At 39.9% G+C, this 13,159-nt stretch overlaps 1 protein-coding gene across 4 annotated transcripts in view; it reads right to left on the bottom strand.

Moving 5' to 3' along the window:
* ARHGEF3 (Rho guanine nucleotide exchange factor 3) overlaps positions 1 to 13,159 on the bottom strand; it is a gene marked incomplete at its 5' end in the record, with an annotated part of 107,906 nt that overhangs the window by 86,389 nt on the left and 8,358 nt on the right. For 2 of the 4 annotated variants that reach the window (XM_083869373.1, XM_083869375.1), the window contains one exon: positions 9,670 to 9,765. In XM_083869373.1, coding sequence (XP_083725499.1) covers positions 9,670 to 9,758 — 89 coding nt within the window. Of the gene's footprint in view, positions 1 to 9,669; positions 9,766 to 11,583; positions 11,604 to 11,631; positions 11,650 to 13,159 lie in introns of those variants that run through there. The other 2 variants (XM_083869376.1, XM_083869374.1) reach the window with 2 other exon arrangements.

Raw genomic sequence — 13,159 nt, 5'->3', positions numbered from 1 at the left:
AAATCTCCAAACTTACAAAATCTGATGGATGGGACAGAGAAGGTACTATATATCAGTGATAAAAATGAAATTTAGAATGTTTATCCTGTAATGTAACAGTGAGGGGCCACCTCCGTGGCACCTCCCCCCAGACCACCTTAAAAACGAACCTCGAGAGCTCCATTCAAAGAAGCCCGGCACCACGGCCCCCCCCACCCCCAACAACAGAGCGAGAGGGACCAGCAGAGCAGCCGGCACTGCCGCCGCCGGAGCGGGAGAAAGAGGGGCCGGCCGCCCCCCCCAAGCCCGGCATGGGAAATCCCGGACCCCCGCAGCTGCCTCCACCGGAGCGGGAGAAAGAGTGGCCGGCCGCTCCCTCAAGCCTGGCACGAGGAATCCCGGACCCCCGCAGCCGCCTCCCCGGCATGGCTCCAGCCGCCATGCTGCCCGCCCAGCTTAAGCCCAGTCGCAGAGAAGCCCCAAAGCCCGCACGTGGCTCAGCCCACCCGCGGCCAGCCGCTGGATAGCGTGTCCACAGGCCCGCAGGGCCGCGTCCCCGAGCGCGCCTGGGCCGCCGCCCCGCTCCAAGAAAAGAGAACCCACGCCAGCCACATCTAGCAGCCCTGGTGCTGCCCAGCCCCTCCGAAACGCCATATTGGATAAAACCCACAGCCGCTGCCGCCCAGGCCGACCCCGCATGCAAATAAAGGACCTCGAAATGCATCTTGGGATCCTGTTTAACACCAAAAACCCCTTATAAAATAAAACTAAGCAAAATTGAAACGTACAGAAACCAATGCTAGGCCGTGTGGACCCTGGAGTATCAAAGGAGCTGATTTCTCCGGTTTTTCTTACTAGCTGTAAGTTAAAAAGACCAAACCAGAGATGAGACCCCCGGAGAAAACAAAAGAAACTCAGAATCCTGGGGTTACTCCCAGCAAGGGCGGGTTCTCCAGCTCTGCTCAACTCCCTGCAGCACAGCTGAAAAGACCCTCCTCCTCCACGGCGCACACGGGCAGCCAAAAACCCCTTGAGCAAATATTGTAAGAGCTGATTAATAAAGACATTTTAAGGAGATTAATATTATCTCTGCCCATTTTATTCACAACATCAGGGTAGATACAATAAAAGCCTACCATGACTTCCCCTGTCTGCACTTTGATACAAATCCCTTACTGATTTGTAGCTGACTTGGCGTGACTCCCTCCTCGCACTGAGTTGGAGAACAGCAGATCTGAGAGGGAGGGAAACTTGCCTAAGCATGCCCGGGTGCAACCTGCCAGATGTAGCTCTATGTAGCAATAAATAATGGATTATAAAGTGTCAGATATTAATGTATCTAATGAAATTGCAAAGAGAAATCAGTTTTTTTAAATTTGAGTGCAACTGCTCTCCTTTTTTTAATCCATCTAGTCACATACCACTTGCATTTAATCTGTGCAATAACATTCTATAGCTTTCAAAATAGAGTCACATTTATCTTACTGTTCTGTACATAGTGGGGCTGGGGTGACCCCAAGAGAGAAAAACTGAGAGCTCCTCCTTTTTGGTGCAATTTGCAACAATTAACGAGTCTTTGAAACAAAATCTTCTCTATACTCAGAAGCATAGTAGGACTTGGATTCACGTTTTAAAAAACAACTACAGAATCCATTTTTTTAAATGAAGACATAACTCATAAAGCTCATAAAATACAGTCAGCCCCTGGCCTTCACCACCAAGTACAAAGCCTGACAGAGAAGGTAACAACAAACCATCTCTATTCCCGCCAATACATTAGGTTAATTCTTCATTTATGTTTCTTATAATAATTAAGTTCAAAGCTGAGAAAGAAAAACATGAGTTCTTCATACCTACTAACACAAGAGAATATTCTGAAATACTCGCAGGTAGTTTTTAGTCATATTTTTAGTGAGTTTCTGTTTATAATGGCCTTAATATTCCTATTCACACAGGTTTTCTCTTTCCACATCAAAAGAAATGAGTCTGCTGAGGAATTTCTTTGTGTAGTTTTAAGGCAATGGAATGACAACCTAATACAGAAAAGTTATCCTTTGTGTCCTAGAGATTTGCAAGTGACCAAATATATTCAGCTTGAAAGATACATATTCAAATCATTGTCTCATACAACACTTACCTATTGAAATTTTCAGGGCCCGCAGGAAAATGCAGTTAATTTAACCAGTTCACATACCCTCCAGCTTTCCCTCCGCCACAAAGGAAAGATCAAATCACAAATCAGCCTTCTGTTTCTGATCTTCTGTTTCCAAATACGGCAATGTGTAAGTATTCCCAAATAAATACCATTTGTGTTCCTTAGAAGCCAGCTCCCTCTACAGCCAGAGAATTGACTAAGCATACCTAAGAACTACTTTTTTTGGGGGGGCAGGGGGGGGTGGGGGAGGGAGGGAAGGAGAAGAAGTGTCTTCCTATGACTATTAGAGTATTAACTAGAAACTCAACTGTAATACATGCTGAAAAAGAATATAAAACAATAACAGACTGTTTATAAGAACAGATTCTGGAGTCTCGGTGAAAAGTAATCACAACCAAGGACAAGACTCTTTAGAAAGGGAAGTAGGGTAAACATATAGGAAACAGATGGTTACTACTAGTGGTAGATCACTGGGTTTTGGGAGTTTTTTACATTAAAAAAAAAAGTCACACTTGATATAGACACATGCACCCACACTGAGAATCAAGTTGTTTCAAAGTGATTAGCAGAAACTCACACTCACTGTCCCCTTCTCTGCCAGTGAGGAGCTGCACAATAATGTGGGATGATGGAGATGGTCAGAGCAGCTGGGCCAGCTGGTCACAGGGATATTCCATAAGCCAGGAGGTCATGCCCAGTGTAAGAGGGAGCTGGAGGGGGCTGATGGCTGCATGGGGATGGGCATCGGACAATGTCTGGTGAGCCACCAAACTGTGCATGGCCTGCTTCTCTGTCCCTTCAATTACAACTACTATTATTGCTGGGAAAAGCTCTATTTCTAACAAACAGTGTTTAAGTCTTGTGAACTCTTTTAGCTCTAACTAAAGCAGGACAGTTCTTAGTCCTGCATAAATGTGTGCAAGTGGTTACTGCAGCCTTAAAGACCGTTGGCCTGAGCAACGCTGATAAGAAGCTGCATCTTGGCCAGAGCATGCTGGGGTGCACTCAAAGAAAAGAAACTTTATTTTTGAAGGCCTGTGACCAAAAAAAAAGGATAATTTGAGGAATGGAAAGTTCCCCAACTGACCACCAGAGACCCTCTAAAGATGCCTACTCTACTGTAAATAAGCTCCAATAAGTGATTTGAATATGCAAAAGAAATCCTGCAAATGTTTAGCATGTATGTATGCATCTTGGGAAATGTAATGAATATGTATAAGCTACATAGATTTAAACAAGTGTGTTAGCAAGTGGGTTAGGCAGAAATATCACCCTCACATCTGGCACCTAAAATAAAAGTGATGCCTCTTCCTAATACTGAAATTGCATTGCCAGAGAGTTTTATTCCTGACTTTTGGTGACACTATAATTGTCATTAGTTAGGAGTTAAGCCATGACAGTTATGAAGGAGGGGAGGCAGTGTTTTCCTTTACTTGGCTTGTTAACATGCTTCATATTTCTCAACAAGAAATTTTTACTATTTCTGCAAATTTTGTGTGGGGTTTTTTTTCAGATAAAATAGAGAAGGAAAAGAAAATACATCAAGATGCTGCATATCAGAATGAGAAAACAAGGCTCTATAGCATGAGTAAGAACTAAGCTGACAAATTTCATCCTTGTTCTAAACTACGCAAACTCATTTACTTGATATTTGCAAGACAGCACTGAAGGAGACGTTTTCATCCTCTATAATCATAATTTCAATGTACAAATGACCAAAACTTGAGTTAGGGATGGTGAGGCCTCTTTCCATAGTGTATTAGTTATTAACATTGGTGATTCAAACCTAATCACCTGCATTATTTATCACCCTGATAGCATGCACTTCTCTAATCCTGGGGGAAGGATGAATGAAAATTTAAAGAATTTAACACGCCAAAATGTGTTAAAGCCTGGTTCCTTATTTAAAGCTATATAGTTTCAGCTTCTCACTACCAGTGATCCCTGTTCCAGCCAAGAGAGTTACTCACACAGTCCAAAGTGACATTTTTTATTATACTTATTTTTTAGATTTCACCAGGATAGCCCATATGGAATAATACGAGATACTTTTTAAAAAATAGATGGACTGACAGATTTTTACATTCCGTTCCTACATCAAAGTAAGTAAAAGTTACAGTTTTAAAACATCCTTCAGCTCTTTAATAAAGTAATGTATTTCACTCCCTCTATACACTCCCTGTGAACACTCAATTTATTTGTCAGAATATAAAAGCCACGTCATCGACCTGTGTACTAACAAACATTCATAAACAACATATCATTGAGGGCAGCCTAAGATGTCATTGCCTTTTACTTGGATAAAAATTTCTTGACATTCAGATGGAACCAATCAGGTATTTCAGAACTGTTTGCTTTAACTCCTTTCCTCAGCTAACAGCTATAATAAAGAGACATAACAGTGAAAAAGCAGGTTGACCCCAACAGAGTCATAACCAAGTATGCAGCAAATGTTTTAAGAGACACACTATCAGCAAAAATTATTTGCAGTATGACCTAGAGACAATGTAACCACTTGTACAAGATGCAGATTACAGCGTTAGCCAGGAATCTACTAAGGGATGATATTTCACAAAAAAAAAAAAAAAAATTAGACCCCTGCAAAAAAACCCACTAAGCAGCAGCCTTAGTTTAGTAAAGTGTTTCTTAAACAAGCAATTAGTAACTCACCTCTGCTGCTATGTCTTTATGTGATCCCAGGAAAAAAAGCCAAGGACGAGCTGGGAAGGGGGAAGGAGAACAACCAGAGAGGAGCCGCTCACGCAAACCAAGGCTGCCACCTCGTGGGCCTGGGCCGGGGATAACCCTAGGGGGCTTCTCTTTCTCAATGCAGAATCAAGAGGTTTTTGATCCCATCCAGGATGAGGAAATGCAATCCATACTTAGTTTTTTAAGACATGATGACTGAACATATGTTTAAATTTGTATTTGCTTCTGGGGCATATTTTCTTCACTACAAAGCCCATTTCATGTGTGCATGAGGCAAAGTCAGCAGTTGGTGAGTACACTCACTTTAACCATTTCTGCACATTCTCATCTCTCACTGTCTGTGGGTGTGCTATGGTGCCTCATGAGTCACCCTCTCCATGTCCTACGTCACTCTCCTGGAACTTCATCCACTTCCTTTAAGGGACCGGTCTCAGGCTGCAAGTCTCAATGCAAATTATTCCCTTGTAACAATTTTCAACTCTACTACTACTCCTTTTATGGGAAGAGAAGTACTTTAAAATAAACTAGGAAAGTTAGGTAAGGTAGAATTGATTTTTTATATATACAGCAAATATTTATCTGTTTTATTAAAAGTAGTTGGTCATAATTTTTACGTTATGCTAACTATCCTGAATATTCTTCAGCTTTCCAAGAAGGGCATTTTCTCCCTTTGTAATAAGATGTTACTAGAAAGCAACTAATTCAAGGCCTCTTGCAGATAAGATTAACTTTATCCAGCTATCTGAAATGTTAATCTGCAATTTACGGGGCTTCCTTTTTGCACACACTGTAACCTTGTATTCCCCAAACATGTATGTGCCTTTTGTAATCAAACATCTGCAGTTAAACTGCACTTGACAAGAGCCAGTTTAATTCAGTTCTTTAGGATGACTCATTTCTACTGATTAAACAAGGATATAGGAGAAACAGAGAAAGTTGTAAAACTTGTTTCTCTTCTTACTGTAATTCCAGACACATACTTCTTCCTTCATCAACTAGCAGCTGGCAAAAGCTGCAACAGAGTCATGATGATTTATTGTCACAAAGCCTTACTGGAACCTTACTTCCTACACAAGCTATGAGTCAGCTTGTGCACTTGTCTGTCTCTGAGGTACAGAATGCAGCATTTTAGCTACTCTCTTCTGCTCCCCACTGAGAAAGAAGGTCTGTGTGATTAAAACCGCCGGCATTAAAATAAGAGTTATGTGGTATCTACATTGTTCCTTATTAAGTGAAGATGCAGATTTTCAGCTGCTCACCATTGCTTTCCTATCTTGCTTTTATTCAGCCATGAGGATGTCAGTTCAAGTACTGTTTTAATCAGTTGACCCTATTATTTCTATTTCATTCTTAAACAGATGAACATACTAAAAAAAAAAAAAAAATCACTTCAAATACAGGTTGTACAATACTCCAGAATAATCACTTTTTCTATACCAAAGAGTTCCCAGACATGTGCACACTAAGATATGACAGTAAGCTGTTCTCTTTCAATGTATGCAATGATGAAGCTGAGCTTCAAATTAGTTTTTGCCATATCTAAATTCAGTATCTAAGCATGTCTTCCTTCTCACTCTGTGGACTGGAGTTTCAATAGCTTCCCTTCCCCACAAAGTCACCAGTCTCAGATTAGAAAGGAAAGATGAAACAATCTGTTAAAGCATAAAATAAAAATGAAAAAGAAAATATTTTTTAAAGTTTCTGTCCTCAAACTCAGTTTAAGCCAAGTTGTAAGTACAGAGTCAGAATGTACCAGAGTCCACATATAACAGTGTTTGTTTAGTTTTAAGATATATAGATTTATTTATTCATAACATGGACAGGTTTCAAAGAGATTTGATCTAAAAGTGATGAAAACTTTGTCATAGAAATAGCAGAACACTGCATACTTCAAAATGAACATGGCAGAGTATTTGGAGACAGAAACAGAAAGCCAAGGCACCAAAAACTCTGTCATGAGACTTCCAGAAGTCAAATTTCAATTATTAGTTTTAAAAGGATTAAATACTTCCCGACTTAATCCTAAGTAACACAACAAAGGAGTGACTAGCAAGATTTCATCCAGCCTAGTGTATGTTATAAAATCCACACACAATAACAACACCTGGAAAACTTCCAATTCTCCTGCACATTTGTATTGAAAAACAATGCGCCAGCCTTCCACAGAAAGCGTGGATGAATTGACACAGTTCCCACTTGCTCCCTTGTCTTTAGTTCCTTTCTTGCAATCTTCAACATCATGAAAGTGGGAATCTGCCAAATCAGGAGCTTCTATCATTTCAAGGCTCTTAAGCCTTGATTGTTCCACACACTTCCACACCAGCTCAGACAGCTGATATTGTTGATGTTATGATCATCCACCAAGTTCCTCCACCTTCCTGCTTATCAAGAGCAACTTAATTTGGTTCACACATGAACTCTGCCACAATACCCTGCAGTTATCAGACATTCACAGCAGTCACATTTCTGCTACTACCCGTATTCTTCTGCTGCTGTAATCTTGTTTATGTATGTTGGGAGGGAAAAAAGCAACAGAACCAAGTGAATCATTGCAGGTTTAAGAATTCAATTATATTTTCATAGGGTAGATGCACCAAACTTTGCAGATGAAAAACAGTGATGAACCAGAATGGCAGTCTTGGAAAATGGATGTACAAGGTAACAAGGGTTCAGTCAATTATTTACTCTCCTCTCTGTTTCTAGGGGGACTTATGCAACATCAAAGCCTTTTATATGCATTTTAAGTGGTATTTAAATGCTAGATAAGGTCTTGCTCAGGGTTTTCTCTGTGGACACTTTTGACTTAGTTGACTATATTACCCTATCACTGTATACTTTTAACAATAGACATTTCTAAACTTCCTATGACTAACACCAGTCCTTACCAAAACTCACATTTTCATGAAAATAGACCCAGAACCATCAGAATGTAAAATAAGTTCCAAGAATCAGACAATGAACAAACAGCAATAAATTAACAATGCAGTAAGGCAGTGAACCATTGCACTTTATTAGGCTGAGAAAAATAATGTTCATTCAGCTGGAGTATTCACAGAACTCCAGAATAAAAAATAGTATTTTAGAAACCTAACCAGACATGCATCACACTGTCATTGATAAAGTCATCCCTGGCCCTCCTTTTCTCCAGATTGTTTAATCTCAATTCCCTCAGCTGCTCCTCATCAGACTTGTGCTCCAGCCCCTTCCCCAGCCCCTTTGCCCTGCTCTGGACACACTCCAGCATCTTAATGTCTTCTGTGCAGGGAGGGGCCCAAAACTGAACCCAGGATTTGAGCAGTGGCCTCAACAGTGCCCAGTACAGGGGGACAGTCACTGCCCTGGTCCTGCTGGCCACACTACTGCTGATACAGCCAGCATGTCACTGGCCTTGGCCACCTAGGCACACCTGGGCTCATGTTCAGCTGCTGCCAACCAGCACCCCCAGATCTTTTCCTGGCAGCAGCTTTCCAGCCACTCTGCCCTCAGCCTGGAGATGCAGGGGTTGTGACTCAAAGTCAGGATCCACCTTTACCTTGTTAAGCCTCACACCACTGGCCTTGGCTCCTTGATCCAGCCTGTTCAGATCCCTCTGCAGAGCCTCCCTACCCTCCAGCAGATCAACATTCACACCTAACTTGGAGTCATCTGCAAATTTACTGCAAATTGAGGGTGCCCTCCATCACCTCGCCATGTTCATTGATACAGATATTAAGCAGAACTGTCCCCAGATCAATACCACAAGCAGGAGATAAAAAACAGCAAAATACGTCAAACAAAGTGTTTGTGTCAATTTCCCACCCCTCAGTAGATTTGTGAGTCTGGAGGGAAGCCCACAGTTCTTCCTCATCCTGCCCTTTCATCCAAGGATTTTGTTGAGAATGTTCCAGAAGAAATGTTTAAAAGAAACTACTTTCAGGTACTATGATGCTGTTAATTTAATATTACATAAAAACCAAAGAAAAAAAAAAAAAAAAAAAAAAAAGATTTTATTTGATTTCCTGACAAGCATGCAACAGGAAACAGAACATTCATCGGCTAGTATTTCCTTAGCTTTTCAAGAGTATTTCTCAGACTACAACGACATAAGGTAGGTTTTTGTCCATTTGGGTGTCATGCTTCCTGTCATGAATTTACTGCTTTGTTTGCCACACAGTAGATAAATAATGTAAAAAAACCCTAGCAAACAACAAATAAAAAACAGCAGGTGCTCAATAAAAGGCTCTCATTGGCCCTGGTGGAATAGTCTCAAAGTCTTTTCAATACCCTGTTCCCTTCATGAAAACACAAATCAGGTGCTGAAAATTGCATGAACTGTGGGAATTTTTTTCAGAAAAACTGTTATGAAGTGTAAGCATTTGTCTATGTCTACCATTTAACATCGCAATTGCTTTTTTCCTCTAGCACAGGGTAAACTTTTTTCTATACACAAAGCAGAAACTGTTGACTTTGTAATGTCTCCTAGGGCAGGAATTTCAGGACTCTCACAGCACTGAAGGTCCTGGTACCAGCATGGTCCAGCAGCACAGCAGCATTGGGAGATTAAAATATTTGCCATATGTGAAAGATTCCCTGAGCACAACTGTTGCACTGCTGAAATGAACAGGAGTTTTTCCACAGCCCATCCCCCATGACACCCTGTACCATGTCATCTGCTAAAAACTCAAAACCAAAATAAAATAAAAAAAATCCCTTTTTTCTTCTCTGCTGATAAATAATGCAGACTTAATGCATCAGTTATAACACATAATTGTTTTACTTAATTTTCAAACTACATCTCCCAGTATTGCAGTCTACTAACCTCTTAGGAGATTAGAAGTAAAGCTTACCAATTTTTTTCTTCTTCCATTCCTCCTCTGGCACACTGGTTTATTACAGCAGGGCTGCTCATGGTAAGGGCTGAGCTTTCAGAATTCATTTTTTTTCTACAAAAGACCAACATCAAAAAAAAAAAATGCTATTTAAGTAAAGATTGTAGTTATTTATTAAGTAGAAAATGGAAACTTTAAGACAAGAACTTTTTAAAACTAAATACAATATGTTTTACTCATTTAAGTAAATGTCCTACATCAATGTGATTAATTGGATGAATACACTGAAAAGGATTTGGCAGTTTTATGGACTTGCTAGTTATGCCAAACCCAACACTGATTGTCTTCTGTTTACTTCTCTGAACACATGCCAAGAGAGTTGATGTCAGCAAGCCTGGATCCAGGGCTGTGCATCATGGCAGTTCTGTTAATTCAGAGCAGCAGTCACAGCCAACACTGCTATGGAATGAGCCACACACACAACGTGAGGGAGAAAATGTCAATTTCTAACATGTAAAGATGTACTGAAGCTTTTTAGCATATTTTAATAACTTAAGATCATACTTTGTCGATTTGCAGAAGATAACCATTCATTCATGGCTGAAGTCCCTCTCTAAAACAGCACACACATATTGCAATAGCAATTCCCGAGTTACGCCACTTACAAGAAGTCTATAAGGTCAAATAAGTTTCCAGTAAATTACTTGCACGCCAAGAACAAATGAAGACTCAACATAATACAAGTTAATTCCACCATGAAACAGTAATAATTTCTTAGTAACAGGATCCACTTTTAACCTGAATGTTAACTTGAAACTTCTGAGTCCTACAGCTTCCCTACCCACTCCCCTTTAAGGGGGTTGCAGGGCAGAAGATATTTTTAACTATGAGTCATCTTATTTGACTTGATTTGACACCTGGTTTGTATTATGATCAGCACAAGACCTAACTGATTAACAGAAATCAGGCTCAACTGTATATTAATTAACACCTACTAGTATATAGCCAGAAAATAGCCTGTGCTTGTCAAGATAATAATCCCTTACTTTTTTCAAGTAGGTACAAAGAACCATTCAAAAGCTGGTTTAACTTGTGTGAAACCTTGGTCAAAATCTGACTTGAGAGATTTCGGGGATAGCATGAAAAGCTATTCATGAGTACAGTGCACACGCCCCATCACTGGCAGGTAGATCAGACCAACTTGCACAAACTAAATGCTTTGAAGAGAATGCCCATCTGCCCATGGAAGACTGAATAAACAGTCCTGGCAAAGCCCTGTTTACCAGAGAGAAGTCCCAGAATCAGCAACCAAACTTGAGTCCTTACTGATATTAATGTCTCAGTTTTGCTTACCTCTTGCTGTGAACTGAGCCTGTGGCACTGACCCTTCAGAGTAAACTGTATGGATCTGCAAGAACAGGTCCTTAGTCCTGCATTTTTATAAACATCCCTCATAATACAGAGGGAAAATAGTCTATTTCTGCATAATCTTTTTTCTTGAAATCTTGTTTAAAGGATCTAAAAAAACATTCTGAATGGGAAAACAATAAAAGCCTCACCTCTGTGAAGATAGGAAAAGAGACTCAGCCTTCTGACCTCTTTTTGGATCAGTGCCTAACCTCAAATTTACTCCTGGTTCTCAAGTCGATCATTTTGAAAGAAATTAAAAGTAAGAAAAAACAAACAAAAATGCCACAAAGAAAAGAAAATAAGAAGAAAACAAACACCCACAAAAAATCCCTCAAACCAAATCAACAACACAAAAACCCCACCAAACAAATCCACACAAAAAAACCTTTTAATTCTAAAAGTGGCTCAGCAGCAACACATGTTGAAAACTAAATTATTACTTCTCTCTCTAGTCTATAATAGCACAGGAAGAAAATGGGGGGTTTTAAATACATGTTAAAGCAATATTGCAAGAGTCCATACTTAGCATCTTCTGCAGAGTTTCCCTTTTTGAGGAAGCAATTTCCTGACCTGGGGAAAGCCCACGTTCTTCAATGATCACACAAGTTATGGCAACAAGAGTTTTACCTCCTCTTACAGTCACCCATAGCAGTAAGATCAAAGGTCCAGGGCAAGGTTAGAAGCAGCCCATTAACTCTCAAAATTGGAAGGTCAAAGATTTAGATTACAAAACCACAAGGTTGCCATTCCAGCAAAAAAGGTACAACTTCCACTGTTTTCTTGTGAGCTGGTACTAGAGCAGTACAACTGTTCAACCTATGACCAAAAAAAAACACCACCAACGTTTTCAGCACTCTCCTCCCCACCCTTGGAAATATCCAAGCCAAGAGTCCATACATATCTCTGCACTGAGACTTCCACACTCAAACTAGAGCAAAAGCAGAGGCCAGAAGTTATAAAAGTTACTGTGCTATTCTTTTCTATGAACAATTGATGATAAAGATTGACATAGATCTAACAGAAAATAAATTAAATATGGCATTAACCTAATTTATGTTCTGAGATGCTCTGCAAAAGAAAACACGTAAAGTAATAGAGAGAGGAATACATCTTGTCAAACTGCTCAACTCCCTCACATTTTCAGCCTGATATCTGAGAACAACAGCCACACACTGTGCACCTTGAGTGACTTTTGTCTGTACCAGCTGTCCACATCAGCTTCTTTCCAATCACACTCCTTGGTTACTGTCTGGGGAGATGGAGGGCATTGTCAGGGTTTGGAGGCCACATCAGGATTGCCCTCCAGCCCCACTAGAGGTTGGACAGTGGTGAGTTAGACAAGCTTCAGGGACACACTTTTGTCACACTATTCCTCTCAACAGATCTACACAGGTCCTTGTTCACTCTCCACCAGGAGCAACAAGTAATTAAACAGCTAATTCCCACAATACTGAAAAGTTTTATGGCCTTGTCAAAAAATACCAAAAGTTTTTTAGTTTCTAAATGGCAAACAGAAAATTGGTATCTGTCAACACTATACAAAGCTAGGGATACCAAGTATCACTACTTCTCTTACTTGAAAGTCATTTCAGAGAAAAATTCTCAGCCTGTAGATTCTCTCCTTACTCATGTGCCATACCGTTCTCCTTTAAGACCCTTTCTTGAGAATTTATTTTTTTTAGTAAAAAAAATTAATTAAATATGTACAAGAGGAATATATTTTTTCAAGCATTAAGAATATTTTATGGACATATTTCCAGTGAACATATACTGCTTCAGTAGATCTAAAATAAAACTGGTGGCTTTTTCATGGAAAGAAAATTGTAAGGCTCTCTAAAAAATACTGTTCATATTCAAAGGGAGCCACACAAAACGAAAGCTAAAACTAGCAAAGGAAAATTTTATATATGTTTAAATATATATATATATATATATATATATATGCACACAATCAGAATACTACAACTATCCTCAGAATCAGCCTCCCATAATGACATCTTAGAAAATTAAATGCAACTCAAGGAGCAAAAGAACAATGTTCAGAAAAAAATACACTTTTCACAGGTGCCTCTTTCTGTATCACCATACAACTCTTGTT

Source organism: Zosterops lateralis (genome assembly GCF_965231275.1).
Source record: "Zosterops lateralis genome assembly, chromosome: 11".
NCBI classification, from domain to species: domain Eukaryota; kingdom Metazoa; phylum Chordata; class Aves; order Passeriformes; family Zosteropidae; genus Zosterops; species Zosterops lateralis.
Note: the sequence above shows the minus strand (reverse complement) of the source record. Positions and strands in the feature narration are given on the sequence as shown.